This window comes from Chiloscyllium plagiosum, unplaced genomic scaffold (genome assembly GCF_037043375.1).
Source record: "Chiloscyllium plagiosum isolate Xiang-an unplaced genomic scaffold, Cpla_swu_hap1 HiC_scaffold_4, whole genome shotgun sequence".
In the NCBI taxonomy this organism is placed as follows: Eukaryota; Metazoa; Chordata; class Chondrichthyes; order Orectolobiformes; family Hemiscylliidae; genus Chiloscyllium; species Chiloscyllium plagiosum.
Window position 1 is genome coordinate 104,396,567 of NW_028270142.1, and position 22,802 is coordinate 104,419,368.

At 39.5% G+C, this 22,802-nt stretch overlaps 2 protein-coding genes across 2 annotated transcripts in view; one reads left to right on the top strand and one right to left on the bottom strand.

Moving 5' to 3' along the window:
- rnf41l (ring finger protein 41, like) overlaps nt 1-22,802 on the top strand; it is a 389,670-nt gene that overhangs the window by 91,349 nt on the left and 275,519 nt on the right. The window lies entirely within an intron of this gene.
- gem (GTP binding protein overexpressed in skeletal muscle) lies at nt 322-21,644 on the bottom strand. Its single transcript, XM_043688060.2, has 5 exons — nt 21,520-21,644; nt 20,495-20,836; nt 8,919-8,995; nt 7,786-7,990; nt 322-3,687 (listed from the first exon to the last, which is right to left on the bottom strand). The coding sequence occupies exons 2-5, from the start codon at nt 20,814-20,816 to the stop codon at nt 3,410-3,412; spliced, it is 882 nt and encodes a 293-aa protein (XP_043543995.1). The 5' UTR covers nt 20,817-20,836; nt 21,520-21,644; the 3' UTR covers nt 322-3,409.

Below are 22,802 nucleotides of genomic sequence, written 5' to 3' on the forward strand. Positions count from 1 at the left end.
TTTTTAACTGTGTACACCCCAGTCCAACACTGGTGACTTCAAAGCAGGAGTAAATAGAGGTGGGCCTTCTAGCATGTTGATTCCATTTTCTGCCCAGCTGCCTTGGTCCCTCGGGTGGCAGCAGGCCTGATTCCATTACTTTCCACCTCCTCAGAACCAAACTAATTTTAAAGAAGATAGATTTGGCAAAGTGGGAAGCTTCCCAACTCAACATTGCCCTAATTCACTTAAGGCATGTGAAGTCACTCATGCTCGGTAGCCATAAGTAATGAAAAAATACACAGTATGTACACCATACAATAAAACCCATAGAAATGCGTATTTCTTTTGAAAAAAGGATTTTATTAAATATCTGTATGTTGTTATATGAATGGTATACTTTGATGATTAAAAGCAATGTTCCAGTACAAATATGGAGCCATATTATTTCTCCATTGAAGTGTAGAAACAAAGTATAAAATTGAATATAAACTGAATTTGTCAATTGCATGAAGATCTTGAAACTGAGAAAATAATATTGAACAATTTAATTTTGTTCTATTATAAATCGCAATTTCAAAACATTGTCTAAATAATAAAGGACCAATTTCAAGACCAGATTATGATTCTCATTCAGTCACATTTATACCTCACTCTCTTTATTAAACATCATGCAGGAGATTTATTGCAAATTAAAATAACAAATTTAAATAAAAGTTCAACAGGACCAAAACAATTTTTGTTTGATTTCCCAAAGATATCTAAAAGGTATCGGTCATTGCATTTTTAAAAAAAATAAATCTCTTGATTCTCCATGCATTATTTTTCTACCATATTCATTAGCGAGATTTCTTTAATAAGACTAATCTAGTTTTTTTTCCTGCATTTCTCAAAGTGGTAGCTACCTATTGAAAATCAATGAAGGTGTCAATGTTCACAGTCCTCTATTCACGTACTAAAAGTTACTGATCAATTACAGGGCGACCCCCTGTAATTGTTTTCTGTGGTTTCAGTTACCTTTGGTTTACCGTGGCCCAAACATATTAGGGAGAACCTTCCGGAATCATTGGCCTACCGGGAAGGTAAATTTCCCATTTAAATAAATGGGTTTGCACAGTTTCGGGCTTCCACGCTAAGTCTTGGAACATATCCCCCATGGGTACAGGGGGACTACTGTATATAATTAAGTAAATCAGCAATAATCCAAAAATTATTTGCCATTCAATGGAAGTCATTTATTCATGAATGCATAGATTAGTAATTTTCCCACAACCTGTTGTTCATTAACTACCTGAAACTAATTTCCAACTCACTCCCAAACAATCAAAAATACTCACATTCATCTCACAGTGTCAGCATATTCAACTGAACAACAAAGAGCAGACAGACTGAAATATTCAATCCTTTTAAGACGGATTCAATCAAAATCAGAAAAGAAACATCAGATTTTCTTCAAATAAATTAGAGCTTTTATATTATTTTGGGATATAGGCTGCAAAATGTCTTACTAAGTTGCTTTTCATGGTTTTTATATGTGGAAATTGCACATCCTTGAAAACATCATAAGTTAAACAGTTCTACAACACTGAATGTCAACAATATGTAAGAGTTTACATTGTACAAACAAAAATACAAAACTGTTGATTAATGGACAAAAGGAAAAATAACAAATTTATTTCAGGAGCTAAAGTTTCTCTGCAAACAAATTGGAGAATTTACTTGTCTGGACATATAAAAAAAAGCTTAATTTTGAAAAACCAGATTATTGACCCTAATGCTCAGTTTCAATAGATCTTCTTTCACCATAATGCACAGATTGTTTGAAGTACAAACCAGTATACTTTACACAAAGTAATAATTTGAAGGTAATCATTTTGTAGTAAAATTAATAAAGTACATTATTTTGCTTAAAAGTAGAATATTATAAGTAGAAACTTACAAAATAAATACAAAATATTGTCAACACTTCGTTATAAAAGACATCTGGTTAGATTGTTCATAATAAATACACAAACCTTGTTTGGAAAAATATATAAAGCTACATATAATGTAGTAAAAATTAAACGTATTCAAAAGGGATATAATGCAGTTCAGAAAGACGTTAGTTTGTTCATCATATTTGTTCATATAAACAACGGCATTTTAAATAAAGCACACTTTTAATACTGACAGTAAAAAGGTTGGAAAGTTGAAAAATCTAAAACGTATTAAGAAATGAATAATAGCTTTCAGGGGATTGGAACAAAGTTACATACGCTATAAGTTTGTTGAACTGAATATCTCCTTCTATAGCATAAAATTTGATGGTTCAATTTTAGATCTCATGCTCTTTTCATCCATTCTGGTGGCGAATATGATCAGGGTGCAGCATTTTGAGATATTAATGTGCCAAATACACAAATTCGCCCTTCTCTCCTCCCAGCTGTACCAAGTAAAATACTGGAGACAGGTTGATCAGTAAGACATTTGTGTTGTCATGGAAGGAGACAAAAATTTCCATATAGTCCCCTCATAATTCCTGGTGGCTGATACAGACCAACAATATCAGATATCAAAACATATTTCTTATCTTTCTTCTTAAGTGGGACAATTGGTGGAAGTTATCATCCTTACTGTAATAGCAAATAATTGTCCAAAAGGTTTTGCTTTGGAAACTCAACATGATTCATTTTGAGGATACTTACACGACTATACCAAATGATACTCCTATTTTTGGCATGTCTGACAAGTACTTTGTTGTTGCTGTCATAATAATCAAGCACTCAAATCCGGCTTCAAAGTTTCTTCACTTAAAGGAAGAAAATATTAATTTAGTGCGATAAATGTGGTCATGTAGCTGAACTGCAGTTGTCATGTTCCACTGTCTATGGTAACAGAAAGTCATGACAGAACACAATTGTGACCTTTGGCTAACAATCATAAGGCAGAGTATGGAATAGAACAAGAACAATCAACCTCTATTTCATCTTACTGTTAATTTTCTCTTTTTTTAAAAAAACAGGCCTTCATCAGAAGGTCAAAAATTATTTTTATGGTAGAAATGCTTGTAAGTTTGAAACTTCCCTGTCACAATTCCTTTTGGGATATGTAACCCTAAGCAAGTCCCCGTTTCAGGTGCAATACAAAATTAATACTGGAGGTGCCTCACTGACAGGCAATGGAGAAAATTCACCAACACAGGAAGTTGTGTCATTGTTAATTCAAATATATTGTAAACGAACTGAGTCCAATAGACTGCCATCTAATATAGATTGATTATCCCATAACCTTCCAATAATCCAAATGCAGAAGGTTCTAATGAAAGGACATCAATCTGAAGTGTTTCGCTCTTTACAGATGCTGCCAGTATTTCCAGCATTTTCAGTTTTTTATCCCTCACAATAATAACTTGATGATTAACAGTCACTACTTTCATGTCTATCTGTACATTTTATAGTACAGACAGATCATGACAAGATTTTGATCTCACTTTATAAGCCATTTTTTTATTGTTCTTTGCAACGATTCTATCCAAAAAGCGTCGGGCCTTCCTAGGGAAGCTCTCCCTTCTTTTGTACAGTGCCATTCTTCGCTCATTTACTTCTTTGCTGTCTCTCCTGAGCCGTACCTGTCGCACAATTCCTTCAAAGAGTTCTTGTACATTGTGCTGGACTGCAGCAGAGGTCTCGATGAACTTGCAGTCAAAAACAACAGCACAAGATCTGCCCTCTGCAAATGAAAAAAAATTCAATGTTTAAAAGAGAAGACGTACATCTGCCTTCTGCTTAACAAAATTAGTCATTTGGCTGTTGCCAATCTGTTCCTCAACAAGTGATGCAGAATTCTTTGAAATTTTTTATATGAATTGCAAAGTCTTTGATGTTATGGTTGGAAGTAAGGTGTTCCCCCAAGTAAAGCAAGTGCAACTGGAAATAACTGAGATTTAACTGGTTGTGTACTGCTAGTTGTGATCACTGCAACTTAGTGAATGTTGCATCTACTGACATACCAACTGCTGAAACGGTGTATTAATAATAAATAATACTTGCATCTATGTTGTGCTTTATCAAGTCAGAATATCTCAAATTGTCAGACACACAATGTACTTCAAAAGTACAAAAAAACTGTTATGCAAACAATGCAACCAATCTGAAGAACGAAATGATGAATCAATTAAATTTCTGAGTGTTTTTGTTGGTGAAGCAGAAATCATTGGTTTTCTTTGAATACTGACATGAGAGATTAGGATCCATCATGCTATAAAATTCCTGCATTCATGGGTTTTTTTCTTTTGTCCAAATATTGGCCAATCTTGATCATTCCTGTCAGTTTTAAGGTATTGACTCCAGACCAGAAATCCTTAGTTATTTCCCCACCTGGTTTATTCATCAGTTTTGACAGCTAGTATCAGGAGGCTGTAAAACTGGAGAGCATTCCCAGCCAACTCCTTATTGTGACAGTGATTGAAATTACTTCAGAGTTCAGATTCTTTATGTAACTACAACAACAATAATAATAATAATGATCTGAATGTTGGTCATGAATGTTTACAATAACAGTACACCTCCAAGATTTTGAAAATTGGAAGCTCAGAGTAGGTTGTGAAATGCACTCACCTTGATTCAACCAAACTCTATTTGGTTGGGGGAAATCCAACAATATATATGCCTTTGGTCCTTTAAGATTTAACTTGGAGCGCTCCTCTCCCTAAAATGGTTGGTAAGATCAGCTAAAGAGTCTTGGAGGGGATGGAGAGAAGGAGTAAGGGGTCTTACAAAGAGGACTGTTCTTAAATGTAAAAGGGAAACACTATGGCTCTTCTAAATCTTTTCAAACCTTTCTTGATGGGAAAATTAGCATCTATTGTCCATTTCTAAGTCCTCTTGGGAAAGTGGTGAGCAACATTCTTGAACAACTACAGTTCATGTGATGTACCTAGAGTGCTGTGAGCAAGGGAGTTCAGGGATTTTGACCCAATGACACTAAAAGAATGGTGATATAGTTCTAAGTCAGGATGGTGTGTGCCTTAGAGAGGATGGTAGGGAGGTAGTGTTGTCCTTGTCCTTCCATGTTGTAGAGGAGGTTACCTTTTCTATCATGTTGCTACACCTTCCCTGTTTATTGTTCCATGTAGGCTCGATCTCAAGAGTTGAACATCATCAATTCTAATAATGGAGGGAAATTTAGGAAATTTCACATTGTTTGGGATTTGTCCCTGCAATCCAGTTGACAGAAATCTGTATCCTAATGTTTGCATTAGGATCTTATAGCAGCCAACACGAGATCTGAAGTAATTGAGACATATGACTCTATATCCTACTGTTTCTTGATCAAATGGATTGATCTAGATCATTAGACAATGCCTGTGTCATCATCTGCAGCCATGCTCAGCAAGGCAGCAGCTGTGGGACCTACAGTCTAGGGATTAGAGTATAAATAAGAAGTTACTCTACTTGAGTTTCTTTGATGATGACTCTTGTTGGAAGAAATAGTGATAAGGCAACTAGCCTGCTTTTTACTTGCTACATTGGCGTGGCTTGCCTTCTCATGGTGTGCTCAGCAACGCCAGCAAGCATGTACAGATGATTTACTTCAGCTTTCAGTCAGCGAGTAACAGCTCTGCAAGCTGTGAAAAGTAACGGATCCAAATTTGTCATGGAGAAAGCATTTTCAGATTGGATAGGCATATTCCCGCTCCTAGGTAACACAGAGAATGGGTAGCTGTTTGCAATGCTCTTGAGTCAGTTCTTCATTTAGTTTTGATGAGCTTCCATAAAAGTTTGGTTGTGACCACTTTGATGGCATGATCTTTGACACAACCGCTTGATGAAGGAGCAGCGCTCCCAAAGCTAGTGCTTCCAATTAAACCTGTTTGACTATAACCTGGTGTTGTGTGACTTTTATCTTTGAAACTTGGCATGCAATGTAACATTGCTCTAAGCTATATTGGCATAACTTTGTGAGCTAGCATTCTCTCGTAACAGAATATTTGAAGTTCATGTCTTGCACTCATATTCTCAAGAATGAAAAGAACTGATCTTTGATTTTTCAGCCTTGGCCTACAGATGAATAAATGCATGGCAGTTGGTTTGCTATGATATTGCTGGTGATTGAGAATAGATTACTGGTTGGTAATTAGCTGGATTATATTCATCCTACTTTTTGTGGGCAAGTCATCCAGGGTAATTTTTCTGGATTTTCTGGAGCACAGATGTTCAGTACAACAACCAATTCTTGATATCAGGTTCTGGGCTTGGACTGAAGGCTTGGGCTTGGAACAGGGCACTCCTGGAACAGGATTTATTAATTTGGTTTTACTTTTTGTTGAAGGTGAGACTGAAGTTATCGCATGGATTGGTGAACAAATCCATATAACACTGCATGTTTAGTTCTGGATGAGCAACCAGTCACAGTTCCTGGCAAACAGGAAACTGCAAGGTATGTTGCTGGAGATCTTGGTCTTTGCCTGGTGTCTTCTTAGTTTGAGCATCTTTCCATCCATGTGACATATGACTTCACTGTCATGGAAGGCATTGGGCAGCATGGCCAAGAAATCCATGCTGTAGAGGAATGGTGCGAACACGCAGTCTGGTTTAACTCCATTAATGACTGGGAATGGTTCAGAAGACACCATTATCCAGGACAAACATATTGTCATAGGACTATTAAATTATTGAGAGCAAATAAATTTATCTATTACTTTCCAAGAGTCCTCACTGATGTCTGGGTCAAAGGCTTTTGTCAAATCAACAAAATAGTATTGAGGTCCAATAGAGGTACAGCCACACACAATGATGCAAGACTGAACTTTGTTTCCAAAAGGAGTGTGCTATGGACTCCTCTTCTACCAATAGTGTCATACAATAGGCAGCTAGGTGAGAATTAAGTTTTTTTTTCCTCTTGTTGGTTCTTTCACCTCCTGTTACAGGTCCAGTCTGTCAGATAAATCATTCAGAATTCGATCAACTTGATCAGTGGTACTACCAAGCCATCTTGGTAATGGACAATGAAGTTCCCCACACAGAGTATATTCTGTGTCATTGCTACCATTAACATGTCTTCCATGTGGCGATTACAATGGTACTTCTTAACAGACTGATATCTATATGTTGAATTAAGAAGCAAAAGACTTTATGACATGTACAATTGTTTTATTGTCAATCTATAGTTTAGCACAAACACCAGTTTCTACCTTTTCCTTCTGGCCCTTTTCTCTATCCACATGCTGAAACCTATATTGATAAAAAATATGGTTCTTTTTCAAAAAATATACCAAATTAACAATGTAACAAGTCATCCAATTAATAAGACAGCTCCTTTTTCCTTATTTTTCTTTTCGTTTTTTTATTAATTAGAAGTGTTATCACACAGAATCAAATGGCTTTTTCCCACCACCAAATCGCCAGCATTTAGTTTTCATCCATTAACCACCACCAGTAAATCAGCTGTGTTTCCAATTGAATAATTTTCATGAAAAACCTGTTAAGGGCAATGCAGGCTACCAAAGGGTAGACAGAGGTAGGGAGAGGGAAAGGGGGCTAAATCAAATGGAGTTGGAAGGGAGGGTAGGCACTCCACCCCTGTGGTGTCCACCTCCCTCTCTAAAAGCATCAGGAATATTGGTGGACACCAAGAAGAGAGCTCTTTTGTTTTATAGCCAGAAGTGCTATCACATACTGTTTTTAACTACTAACCACCTCCAGTAACCACCATGTAGTCAAATCAAACAAGCAAAACCCAAAGTAGGCAATGTTGATTTAAAAAAAAAATCAAGAATCAACTTATTCACATCCCAATCTGGAGTATTGAGTAAAACAGGAGACATACCTGCCACAGAAACTTCTCGACATCGCACAAGGTCACACTTGTTCCCGACTAATATAATTGGAATATCCTCAGCCTGTCGTGTTCGCCGGAGCTGGATGCGAAGCTCAGAAGCTTTCTCAAAGCTTGCTCTGTCAGTGATGGAGTATACAATGAGATATGCATCGCCTATCAGCATACAATGATTCTGTTTCCAGTTGTCTTCATCCTACCAGCAGACAAAAGTAAAGGCTAAGATGTCAGCTTCTATTTTAATTCTAGAAATAGAAAAATGATTGGATGCAACAACTGAAAGAATATGTTTTACAGTTTATAGGCTGCTGTGAATTACAATGCAAAAGAAACCAGCTGTTAAGGAAACTCAACTGAACAGAAAATGCAGCTGGTACTATTTACTCAGATCAACTGATTTATTGTTAGGTTTAGAAATTTGTTGGCATAATCTTCATGAAGCAAAATGTACAGCATATTTAACCATTTCACACCTAAACCTCTCATGTGGCTTTTCTGGATTAATTTCCATGGCATCATCCTCAGAGTCATTAACATCTAATTAATGCGTCCTTTTAAGGTGATTGGCTTGAATACTGATTAAACAAACTGAGCTTTTCTTTTTAAGGAATAATTATCTATAAATACTGAAATTAAATCTGTTTGAACAACGTATGTGATTGGCATATTCTGAAATTTCTTAAATGCAAAATGAATACTTGGCACAGTTCTGGAAGGAATTTGCCACAATCTTATCATTTGTTCCTTTTCTGAAAAAATTTAAGGTCACCTTTGTTCCGATTATTGATCTATTTACAAAGGAATCTTCAGGGATAGTTCTATTGATAGTAGAAACGTGTGAAACATAAATATGTAATATTTGTGTTTATATAGTTTTCTTGTTGCAGCAACTCAAAATGTTCTACGTAGCATTTTCTTTCCTCCAGATGTGGTGGCTGTTATGTTAGCAGGGTTAATTATTGTTATTAGGTTACTTTACCAGGGACATAAAAGATGCAGTATTATAGCACTAAGGTTAGCTTTCCAGACTTAGCATATGTCAACTATAGGAGAAATCCACCACTCTGTACTACATGGTCAACTCATACACTTGCATTCCAAGCATTAAAAAATTGTTGTACTACCTTATTTTCCCACGTGTCCATCACAACAAGGGTAGCTCCCTCTCCATCTACGGTGATTGTTCGCTCATAGGTGTCTTCTACAAAGAGTAAGGAAAATGACATTTATAAGTGAACACATTATGGAAATTTAGCAATTTAATAAATAGAAGAATGTCACAGATCAATGATAATTAACCCATATAGATAGTTGCTGAGGTACACTGTATGGCACTGACAAACTACTATAAATGACCTTGATCAATTTTGGCCTTTACCTCATTTGGTAGCTGTGCTTTCAGGCATCTAATTATTAATTGGTTTCTCTCAATAAGCCCTTTCTTCTCCTGTCCGACTGTAAGTCAGTACTTAAAATCTCCTTCATAGACTGAGCTTTGGCCACCTGTGTTAATGTCTACTTATGTGGTCAGGCATCAGGTTTGTTGGGAAGCTTTTCTATTAAGCAACTTGGGATTTTTTGATGACTTTACAGTTGATGACTTACATTAAGTTTATGCTCCTTGGTAGTTGACTAATGAGAAAGGTTTCTCTCTGTCTTTGCTCCTCATTAATTTGTATACCTCAATCAGGTTTTCCTTCAACCTTCAGGGGAAAACAGTCCCAGCCTACTCAGCCTCTCTTCACAGCTGATTTGCTCCAGAGATAGGTAACATCCTGGTGAAAACAGAAAGAACTGTGGATGCTGTAAATCAGAAACACATACAGAAATTGCTGGAAAAACTCAGCAGGTCTGGCAGCATCTCTGGAGTGGAATCAGAACTGAGGATGGGTTACTCAATCTGATACGTTAACTGTGATTTCTCTCCACAGATGCTGCCAGACCTACTGAGCTTTTCCAACAATTTCTGTTTTTGTAACATCCCCGTGAATCTCTTCTACATCCTCTCTGGCATAACTGCATCCATCCTGCAGTATATTGACAAGAACTGCATGCAGTTCTCCAACAATGGCCAAACTATAATGTTTTAAAAAGCTATTTTGAAAGAAATTATATTTAAACACTGAATACTGACGGTATAATTAAATAACTTTTTTTAGGTGGGGTTTTGTGAAATAAATTTGGACAACCGTCTTTCTGACATCCAGCTTCAGCAAGAAACACACAAGACAGGGGTACACTGCAGAAAGCTGCAGGTTAAAACTCCCAGTGGTGTACACAGCAAAGAATATGGAACCTGACAACGTCCAAAACAGCACATTACAGTCCTATCAACAATATGATGGAAGGTGACATCAACAGTATTATCCAGCAATACTGACTCTGCAATAAATGCTCACTTTTGAATCCCCAGGAGTACTCAGTTCAATGTTTCATTTCTGTCTGATGTGTCCTTTACTTCAGATTTGATGAAGTATGGCATTTAGAAGGTTAAGGGGTGACCTGACCTAATTTCAAGATATTATCAGGGAAAGGCAGAATAGATAAAGATAAAACTGTTTTCACTGGTTGTAAATTCTAGAATTAAGGGGCATAGTCTAAAAATAAGGGCCAGACTGCTCAGGAAATGTTAGGATGAATTTCTACACACAAATGGTATTAGAGATTAGGCACTCCCTTCCTCAAATGGCACTTGATGCTAGATCAGTTGTTCATTTTGAATCAGAGATAGATTGTGTTTTGTTAAGCAAAGGTACTAAGGGATATGGGCCATAGATAGTTATAAGGACTTACTCCACAGATCAGCCATGATATCATTGACTTGGCAGAACATGTTCAAGGGGCTGAATGGCCAATGCCTGTTCCTATACTTGAAAACAATGGGAATCAGAGACAAACACTCCACTGCTTGGAGTCATTCAATCCCAAAGGATGGTTGTGATTGATGAAGGTCATTCATCTGCGTCCTAGGACATCACCAAGAGCTCCTCAGGATAGGTTCTAAGGCCCAGTCATCTTCAGCTGCTTGATCAATGACCTTATTTCCAAAATAAAGGCAAAAATGGGAGATGCCTGCTGATGACTGCACAGCATTCAGTAACATTCATGACTCATAAGCTAGACCAACATCTACTGGACATCCCAAAATGCCTTTGAGAAGTGGATAATTGGTTTCGTTCTGAACAGCTACCATCGTTAAGGTGCAGGAACATCCACAACACTGTAGGGGAAAGGAGTTCCAGGATTTTGACCCAGCAACATTGAAGCAACAACAATGTATAGTTCCATATCAGGATGATACGTAGCTTGGAGGGAAACTTAATGGTGGTCCCATGCTGCTGCTGCCCTTAACGCTTTAGGTGGTGATGGGCATGGGTTTGGAAGGTGCTGTTAAAGAAGCCTTGGTGAATTGCTGCAGGACATCTTATACATAGTACACACTGCTGCCCCTGAGCATTGATGGTGAAAGCAGGGAGTGTTAAAGTGGTGGATGTGGTGTCAGTTAAGTGGCTGCTTTGTTCCGACGGAGCTATCAGGAAATTGGAGAGTATACCTTCATACTCCTGGCTTTGGCCTTATATATTTTGAACAGTTTTTCGGGATCGGGAAGTGAAGTACCTGCATCAAGATTTCCAGCATCTGGCCTGTGTCGAGTGCAGTTCTTCTTTTGCTCATTGGTAGTCCCAGGATATTGATAGTGGTAATGCTATTGAATGCCATACAATTCCAAGTCTTTGAACTGCTACCATAGCCAAAATGTTCAGAAGGCCAGTTCAATTAAGCCTCTAGTTATTGGTAACCTCAAGGACATTGATTGTGGGCGATTCAGTAATGGTAATGTCATTGAATATTAAGGTGTGAATGGTTCAATTCTTTTTTTATGGAGATGGTCATTGACTGGCACTTAACAGCCTAAGCCTGGATGTCATCCAGGTCTTGCTACATGTGGACACAGACTGCTTTAATGTCTGAGGAATTGTAAATGGCATTGAATATTATGCAACCATCAGTAATTATCATAAAATCTGGCCTTCTGACGTGGATGGGCAAGGTCATTTCTGAAGCAGCTGTCAATAGTTGGGCCTTGGACATTATTTTGATGTAGCCAAGATGATCAACCTCCAACAACCACAATCGTTTTTCTCTGTGACATGTACGGCTCCTACCAGCAGAAAGATTTATCCCCAGTTCCCACTGACTTCAGTTTTGCTAATGCTTTTGCTGCCACATTCAGTCAAATACTGTTTAATGTCAAAGGTACTTACTCTCAACTTACTCTGGAGTTCAGCTCTTTAGGTCCATGTTTGTCACAAAGCTACAAATGAAGTAAGGAGTAAAGTGGAGGAACTCAAACTGAGTAAGTTAGTTCTTTGGAAATGGCACTGTTGACGGTCCCTTTTATCACTTTGCTGATGGTCGAGAATAGATGGATGGGTGTTAATTAGGCAGCTTGCATCTTGCCCATTATTTTTGTGCACAGGATGTATCTAGGGATTTTTTCACATTGTCAGCTAGATGCCAATACTGTAGCTGGTACAGCTTGCCTAGGGGTGTAGCTATTTATGGCAAACAGGTCTTTCGTACTATTTCTGGAATGTTGTCATGGCCCATAGTTTTTGCAGTATCTATTGTCTTCAGTCAATTCATAACATCATATGGAGTGAATCTAATTGGCTGAAAACTGCCATCTGTGATGTTGGATACTTATAAAGAAGCCAAAATAAATCAGCTGAATGAAGTTTTCAGCCTTGTCATTTGCGTCAATTTGCTGGGCTCCTTCACTATTGATTACAAAGATATTTGTGGAGCCCCACCTGCATTAGTTATTTAACTGTCCACCACCATTTGCAACTGGGTGAGACAGAACTGCAGAGCTTAGATCTGATCCAATGATTGTGGGATCATTAAGCCCTCCCTATCAAGTATTGCTTCCGCTGTTTGGCATGAAAGCAGTGCTGTGTTATAGATTCATGAGGTTGACACTTTATTTTTCGATGTGCCCGATGGTGATGGCATGCCTTCCTACACTCTTTATTGATCACCTGGCTTCATAGGAATGGCAACATCTCAGCATGAGGTTACAGATTGTGGGTGAATACAATTCTGTTGCTGCTGATAGACCACAGTGCCTGATAGATACCCAGTTTTGAGTTGCTGGATTTGTTTGGAGCCTGCCCATTTACAATGGTGGAACGGAAAATAACCTCAACTTAAAGTCAGGACTGTTGTCTCCACAATTATTGCATGGTAGTCACTCCTACAGATACTGACGTAGACGGATCAGCCTGCGAAAGGTGACTTGATGAGGATATGGTTAAACAGATGGTTTTTCCTTTTGTTGGTTACTTCACCATCTGCTACAAACACAGCTTAGCATCTATGTCTTCTGGCATTTGACCAGCTCAGTCCATTCTGGTGCACTGAGTCACTTGTGGACATTGAAGCCAGGGTACATGCTATGCCCTTTACCACCTTTGGGCTTCCACCAAATCATGTTCAACATGGTGGAGTACTGGTGTATCAGCCAGGTAGAAGGGTGAGCAGGTTGGAGAGATGAGGGAGGGGGACAGAGAGAGAGAAAGAGAGAGGAGAGAGAGAGGAGGGACAAAGAGAGAGAGAGACAGACAGAGAGAGACAGAGACAGAAAGAGAGACAGGCAGAGACAGAGAAAGAGACAGACAGAGAGAGAGAGAGAGAGAGAGAGACTGGGAGAGACAGAGACTGAGAGAGACAGAGACTGAGAGAGACAAACAGATAGAAAGAGCAGTCAGTTGTAATCAGCATGAGGTTTCCTTGCTCCAGTTGACTTGCTGCCATGAGACTTTGTGGAGCTTGCAGACAATGTTGAGGGCTCCCAGTACAACTCCTTCCTGATCATATTCCATTGCGCCTCCACCTCTGATGGCTCTGTCCTGCAAGTGGGACAGGACACATCGAGGGAAGGTGATAATTGTGTCTTAGCCAGTGTCTGTAATTATGACTATGTTAGGCTGATGCTTGATTCGTCCATGAGATATTATTAGGGAGGATTGTGCAGAAATGATTGCCTTGGGTTTACCATTGTTGTTTCCGTTATCTAGGTCAATTCTAGTGTTCTGTCTGGTTTCATTCTTTTGTTTAGTCTTTTTATGAGGTTTGGTTACAACTGAGTAACTTGCAATGCTATTTCAGAGGGCAGTTAAAAGTCAAAGACTTTGCTACAGATTTAAATGACCATGTAGGCCAAACTAGGTAAGGATGACAGATTTCCTTCCCTACAGGATATTAGCAAACTTTTTTACAACAATAACAATAGTTACATTGTCAAGCTAGATTATAATTAAAAAGTTCTATTGAGTTCAAATTCCACTATCTGCCATGGTGGAAATCAAACCGTAATCCCTAAGATATGAGTAGGTCCGAGGCTAGGAATGCTGTGGCTCACCTCTTGACTTCTGAAACTTCCCAACATCAATACACACAAGTCACAATGGTGAGTATTAGTGAAAAAAGTTCAACTCTATTCAGGGGAAAGTAGCCTGTTGGATCAGAACGCTGTTTACCAGTTTAAAGAGTCAGTCACTTCACAACTGGTGCACAATTGTGCATACCATCTGAAGTATGCACTGCAGCAACTCACCTTGACACCTTTGACAGAATCGTTCAAACCTGTGACCTCTACCATCTAAAAGGGCAAGGTTAAAGATGCAAAGGAACTTTACCACCTGAAAAATTCCTCTCCAGGTTACAAACCCTGCTCCACTTGGAGCTATATGACTGCTCCTTTGCTGTCACTGTATCCACTGTCAACATCCAGGAACTCTCCACGTAACACCATTGGAGATGTACCTACCCCACATAGTCCGCAATAGCTCAAGAACAGCTCATCGATATCTTTGCAATATCATTTAAGGATGGGAAACAAATGCTGCCTTTGCCCATGGCATTCATGTCCTATTAATGGATAATAAGACCTAAACTCAGTCCAAGACCTTATAGCTTTCCTTTTTATCATGTCAATCGTGTTTATTGCATATGAGGAAGATTTTAAATTTTATACCCAGTACAGTGTAAAATTGATAAATCTACAGTTGCTAAAGAGTATTAGTCCCTGGGTTGCTTTTAATGAGTTGAAGTTACAAGTTAATTTATTCCCGCCTTTAATTAATCTGTTCAGATATGTCACGACACACCTCTGAAGCAAGTGGGACTTAGCCTAAGTCTAAAGATGTACAGGTCAGGTGAATTGGCCATGCAAAATTGCCCATAGTGATAGGTGCATTAGTTGGAGGGAAGTGGGTCTGGGTGGGTTACTCTTCGCAGGGTCGGTGTGGACTTGTTGGGCCAAAGGGCCTCTTTCCACATTGTAGGTAATCTAATCTAAGTCTCCTGGCTCAGACGTGGGGACATGACCACAGCACAAGATCCTATTTATCCCCTTCTTCAGTCAATTTCAGAACTCCGACAGCAACTTCTAATAGTAACATTATCATGCTTTTACAGAGGCTTAGAATTAAACCAATTTATAGCTGAGTCCAAAATTCCCATTTAGATCCTCTATCTGCTGAATTAGCTCAGTCAAGCTTCCAATCTTCGGCTCGAAATAACCTGTCTTGGTTCCTTTTCCTTCGCATTATTCAATGACTCATGTTGGTCAGGAAATTTTAAGTTGTGTCGACTAAAGCAATTGTGAAAATACATCCCTTTCAGTAATATGCACAGGCTAAATAATATCCCACAACATTCAAAGATTCAGGTCTGTCAAAAAAAAGTTCCTTTAAAATGATTTCATTCAACAATAACAGTTGTACTAAATTAAATACATCCAGGCGTACTTCTGTTATTCAATGAACAAGACATCTGTGAAGAAACCAGGTAATCTCTTGTGGAGGACTCCAGAACCTTCTGCAAGGTGAAAGAGCTCATGAGGTGCAATGGGAGTGAGCGACCTCTGTTCCAGGAGGCCTGGTTCAAGTCCCACCTGCTCCAGAGGTGTGTTATAACATCCCTGAACAGGTTTGTTTAAAAAATATACTCTGCTCTGCAAGGTGGATTTACATTCAGTCAAGGGCTCTTGTGTTGTAGTGGTTCTGTCCCTACTTCTGACCCGGGAGGCCCAAGTTCAAGTCCCAACTGCTTTAAAGATATGTAATAACATCTCTGAACAGAATAATTAGAAAACATTCTGGCTATTGAGGGAGTGCAGCGTAGGTTCATGAGGTCAATTCCCGGAATGGCGGGACTATCTTACACTGAAAGATTGGAGCGATTGGGCTTTTATACGCTTGAGTTTAGAAGATGAGAGGGGATCTGATTGAGACGTATAAGATTATTAAAGGATTGGTCACTCTGGAGGCAGGAAGCATGTTTCCGCTGATGGGTGAGTCCCGAACCAGAGGACACAGTTTAAAAATAAGGGGTAGGCCACTTAGAACAGAGTTGAGGAGAAACTTCTTCACCCAGAGAGTAGTGGGTGTATGGAATGCCCTGCCCCAGAAGGCTGTGGAAGTCAAGTCTCTGGATACTTTCAAGAAAGAGTTGGATAGAGCTCTTAAGGATAGTGGAATCAAGGGTTATGGGGATAAGGCAGGAATAGGATACTGATTGTGGATAATCAGCCATGATCATAATGAATGGTGGTGCAGGCTTGAAGGGCAGAATGGCCTACTCCTGCACCTATTGTCTATTGTCTATAAAACATCTATTTACCTTCAGTCAAGGGCTCTTGTGGAACAGTGGTAGTGCCCCTACCTCAGATCCATAAGGCCCAGGTTCAAGACCTACCTGATCTAGAAGTGTATGACCATTTAAAAATACCTAGTTACCTTCAGTTTTCAATTGCATGTTATGTTTAGTTACAATAGGAACCAAGAATTGCAGTCTGTTTAAAACACAATATACTACTGAACTGGATAACTTACTCCAAACCATACTCAACTGTGCTCATTGAAAAAAGTTATTAAACTGTTGATTAAAATATTGCAGCCTATGACTAAAATAAGTACAAACAACCACATAAATATTGATCTCAATCTCCTGAATTTGCAGTAATGAATTTTCGAACTCTCAGATTTAAAGGTCATCCCACAAATAGTATATTGTGAACTGAAAAAAGACAGCTAAGGAAACAGCTACACCTACACACAGATCTCTCAGATTGAGGTGGTAACGTTACAAGAAGCTCCCAAAAGGAATGCAGGCTTAAGGTTCTGATTCTTTACTCAACAGCAAATTATGCTTGAGATACTAAAGATATAAAAATGTCATAGCCGCATAGAAGGAGACCATTCAGCTCTCAGAGTCCATGCCAGCATTTTGTTGAGTAACCAAATCCATTTCTCTGCTCTAACCATTATTCCTACAAGTTCAATTCCCTCAACTGCCCATTCAATTTTATTTGAAAGCCTGAATTTTCTACAATTCCACAAGTCTTGTAGATTTGTCAGATATGGTGTTAATGTATTGCATAAAGAAAATGTACTGGCACAGGGATTTTGCAGAGGCAAAATGAATATTTAAAGGTTTAATTACCAGAAATTGGCATTATTGTTAAGGCCAGGATTTATTACCCATCCCTAATTGTGCTTGAGGATGTGGTGATGGAACCTATTCTTGAACTGCTACGATTCCATGCAGACATGTTCTTTTTCCACAATATTGATGTGTAGAGATTTCTGGGATTATATTCATGACTGCAAAAGAATGGGCATAGATGTCTAAATCAACTCATTGTGAGGTTTGGAGGTGCTCTCAAAGAAGCTCTGACAATCTCTTACAATGCATGCTGTAAACTGAAAATTACAGCCATTGCCTGCCATGTACAGAGGGAACAATGTTTACGCCAGTGGATGTGATAATGAACATGCAGATTGGTTTAGCTTAGAGGGTATCAATCACTTTGATTTAGGTTGATTAGGAAATTATGTTATAAGGATAATGGTACATCTTTAAAGAATAATGTGGCTACCTCACAGGGCCAGGGACTTGGGTTTGATTCCACCCTTGGGTGGAGTTTGCACATTTTCCCTGTGTCTACGAGATTTCCTCTAGGTGGTCTGGTTTCCTCCCACAATCCAAAAATGTGCAGATTAGGCGGATTGGTCATGAGAAATTTAGTGTTACAGAAATAGAAGAGGGGGTGGATCTGGGTGATGTCAGCATGAACTTGATGGGCCAGATGGCTTGCTTCCACACTGTAGGGATTCTATGAAATATACATTCCTTGAAGGTGCAAACATTTCACAAAAAATTATCCAAATGTGACTAATAAGAAGAGTTACAAGATCCTTACATGAAATTCAAAGATATTGCCAAGACATTCTTAATGTTGCCAAAAGGAACAGGAAGTATGATAGTTTGGAGGATTTTACAATTTAGATTTTAGAATGGATGACATTGACAAAGAAAAAAGAAAGAATTGAGAAGACTAGCAAGAAACAAAAAGAGACTTTAAACATTTCCATAGTTACTTAAACAGGAAGAAATTAATAAAAGTGAATATGGCATATTAGACACAGTAATATCTGAAATTATAATGAGAAGGAAGGTGATGGTCGAGATATGAAAAAATATTCTGGGCAGATTTTTTTCCTGTGAGTTTCTGAAGCCCACCATCAGGCTGAAAAGTGGGACAGACACTTGGGGTGTGTGGAAAACAGTCATTTTGTTGTGGCTTTCATTTGGGCAGCTAATTAATGGCCAAGGGCTGGCCCTGCTGTCAACCTAAGTATGCAAAAGTGAGGACTGCAGATGCTGGAGATCAGAATCGAGCGCGTAGTGCTGGAAAAGCACAGCAGGTCAGGCAGCTTCCGAGGAGCAGGAGAACTGACATTTCAACTGCATGCAACTCCAGACACACAACAATGTGGTTAACTTTAATTGAAATAACTTAGCAGGTGCCTCAGTCATATCTACTTGTTACAAAGTCTGATAAAATGAATGAAAATGTATAAACCACCTAGCAATAACTAACTAACCACAAAAGGCAATCTTGTAAACTTTCCTTATTGACATCTGGGAATGTATACCAAACTTAGGTGGATTGGCCATGGAGAGAGCTGATCCACAGACTTGGCAAGGAACAGCCTGGACCTGTCTATCAGATATGATTCCATGAGAATGGCTATGTCCCAGACACCACCACCACTATCTCTCGTTACATTCCAACTGGCAGGACAGACCCATGAGAGGTGGCGGCACAATAGGAATTAAGTAGAAAGGAGTTGCCCTGCTAGTTCTCCACAGTGACTATGATCATGAAGTCTCATGGCATCAGGTCAAATCAGCAAGGAAACCTCCTGCTAATTACTATCTACCACTCCCCCCCTCAGCTTTTAGATGACTACTGTCCACATTAACACCACTTGGAGAAGCATTTATGGTGGCAAGGCTACAGAATATATTCTGGGTAGAGGACTTCAATGTCAGCCACGAAGGGTTTCTTGACAAGACCATTATTTACTAAACTGACCAAATCCTAAAAGTACATAGAGTTATAGAGACTGACAACATGAAAACAGACCCTTCGGTCCAACTCGATATCCTAAATTAATCTAGTCCTATTTGCCAGCATTTGGACCACATCCCTCTAAACCCTTTCTATTCATATACCCATCCAGATAGCTTTTAAATGTTGCAATTGTACCAGCCACCACCACTTCCTCTGGCAGCTCATTCCCTAGACGCACCACCCTTTGTATGAAAATGTTGCCCCTTAGGTCCTTTTTAAATCTTTCCCCTCTCACCCTAAATCCATGTCCTCTAGTTCTGGACTCCCCCACCCCAGGGAAAAGACCTTGTCTATTAACCCTATCCATGACCCTCATGATTTTATAAATCTCGCCAAGGGCACCCCTCAGCCTCTGATGCTCCAGGGAAAACAGCTCCAGCCTATTCAGCCTCTCCCTATAGCTCAAACCCTCCAACCCTGGCAACACTGGGCCTGTGCTAAGTGAATGAACTAACAAGAGCAATAAATTTTCTTGACCTTATTCTCACTAATGTAAGGAGCAATGCTCCTGAAGATAGTACTTCCAAATAAACCTATTGGACTATAAACTGGTGTTGTGTGATTTTTAACTCTGTCCACCCCAGTCCAACACCAGCACCGCTGCATCATAATTTATTTATAGCAGATGTATCTACACGTCGTTTTGGTTGGAATGATCCCCGCACAGTCCAATGGAAATGAATTCCTACCTTCACATTTAGGATACCCTCTATCACCATTGCATGGAAATACTACCATGCTGAATGGCATAGATTTTGAACAGACCTAGCAACTCAAGACTGGGCATCCATGACGTGCTTTGGCCAATCACCAGCAGCAGAACTGTACTCAAACAAAGTCTGCAATCTCGTGAACTGTCATATCTCCCATCCCCAACAAGCCAGGACATCCATGGAAGAGAGCAGGAAAGCCCACCTAAAAATGAGGTGTCAACCTGGTAAAGCTATAGCGAGAGCAGCAGATCAATGACACAACTAAACGATCTCACAGTCAATGAATCAGATTTAAGGTCTACAGTCCTGCCACACCTGAACGTTGATCTCAGTGCAAATTTGTGGAAGTTTTGCTCTGCACAGAACGAAAGTCGTGCGTTCTCACTTTACAAGAACGATTATAATTCAGACGTACTTCATTGGCTGTGAAACATGGCGGTGCAGTGCAAATTTTTTCTTTAAAACGAAAATGAAGGGTGCACGGTATCAGAATTCTTACCGCCCAAAACGCCCCAGTTCTCCAGATTGTTTTGCAGTCCAGCAAATATACTTGTCAATGTGGACTTTCCAACTCCTGTTTCTCCGATCAGGACCACCCTGTACAGGTTGTTGCCGGAATCTGTGGATGTGACCGAGTCGGAGGACTCAGAGGACCAGCTCCCTCTGCAGGGTTCTCCAGGGTTCATGCAGGATTTCGATCGCACCACATGCGTGTCCCCCCTCCACAGCTGCCTGCCGTCTGCTGGAATGCTCCAACGCTGCTGTACGGGTGTCGGCGTCAACGACGAGCTACTTCGCCTCCTAGTGTCGTTTAAAGTCATGTTTCACACCATACAGGGCACTGCCAACAAAGATCAGAGCGATTCAATAGACTGAGCACAGGTTAACGACTGTTGATTTTACCGATCAGGGCGAACAATTCAAAAACATTCGGTTTGTGCTTCGGGGACAGACAATTAACTGGTGAGCTCCTTCCATCGTTGGTTCATCATTAACAAACTTTACGGAATAAAAAGGACCCAGTCACTGAGGAAACTACAATCAGATAGTAGCAGAGAAACTGAGCAACTCCGTAAGGATTTGTGGAGGGAGAAACAGAATTCACGTTTCGAGCCCAATCTGACTTGTTTGCAATTAGTTGAATTGGCCACTTTCCCTCCAGATCTCTCTCCTCTCTCTGGTTAAAGTTCTTTGCTCGTAAACTTTTCCAGGACGCCTGGAGTTAGCATTCTGGGTAAAAGGACAAAACTAAAGGACTTTCGTATTTGGGGAAAAAGGTGGGAGACTAACATTGAAAAGCCAAGCCTCCCTCTTTCACCACTCACTAATATCTTGCAAATTTATATCGTTAATAATATTTCACAAATATTAAGTCTTGTCTACACAGAAGAAAGACAACACTCGGTGATTGTTTAGAAACAGCCCTTAATTGATTTGACAATTGCATTAAGATATATATTTTTAAAGAAAAATGCTATTCAAAATACACTGTAAGTGTAATAGTTTGTGGATAAAACATCTTACCCTGCAGTCTCTTTGCCGTTCTGGGTTATTTCTAATTGAAGAAGTCTGCGGGTGCTGATTTATACATTACCCCCCCCCCCCCCCCGATGGTGTTGTCGTCCTGGCTCTAATTCTTTCTGATCTCTCCTCTGGTTTATATTAAGCAGATCAGATCAGAACAGGGCTTTTCCGTGATGTCACTAAAACTCCAAGCTCCCCTGACAGCTCCTGGAGATTTTAAAACAGACCACAAATCCCATCGTCTCCTCCTCCTCTTCCAATACCCCCCTCCCCCTCCAGAAGGATGTGAGAAAGTTAAGAGGGTTCTGATATGAACAGGAAAAGAAAGTAACGGTGCAAGTAGCTAGTGGTGTAATTCAACCTCAACTAACACTGTAACATTGAAAAGATACGAATGAACATTTTAGCAAAATGTTCAGTTTAAATGAGAAAAGTGGCCAGATGGAGTTATACAATATAGTTAGCAATGATTTTGCTGAAGTACGGAAGGAGTCTGCAAGTTGTACCCAAGTCCCCAAGGCGGCTTCATAACGAGGCATCGTGGTCATGGCTCCGCCTGTCTCCACTTCTGTGTCGCAGAACCGGGCAGTGTTCTGAAGATGTCAGCTCCTTGTTAGATGTATATTTTACACAAGTATAGCTCATTGAAAGTTATACTTAAGTATTTTTTGAGAGGACACTGCTAGCATGACAGGAATAGCTGGGATCAGGAGATCTGCAGACCCATATCTAACTTGTGTTTCTAATTTCTTTATTTACATCATGCTCGATTTCGGGGTAACCCTCGGTTTGAACCGCATGCACCCCCACTTTCACCAGCAATTGAAAATTAACGAAATTCGTATTGGATGAACCAACGCAATGGTAGTGCAGACCAGAAACCGAAACCATATATCTTTTTCATATCCAGAAAGGAATAAACCTAGATCTAAAATAACATAATTACAGCAACCGTGGAGCAAACCCATACTTTTTGATGTTCCCCCACAGGCGTCAACAGAACATCAGACGCTTGCTAAAATAAAACAAATATTTATCCTTTCTGTTAATAGAAAATAGTATTGTCATAGACTCCCGTACTGATCCCGCAGGACTCTGAATTAACATAAATAAGTTTGAGTTGTAAGAGTAGTATTGGTAGATCTAACAATGTTATGCTTGTAAGGATTAGCAAACTGAAGTTCCTGCCTTTAAACCGTCGACATACTGATCCCGGCTGAGGATGGGGACTGGAATTCCTTTCCGTTATTGGTTCATTGCTAAAGAAAGGCCAACTGGGATAA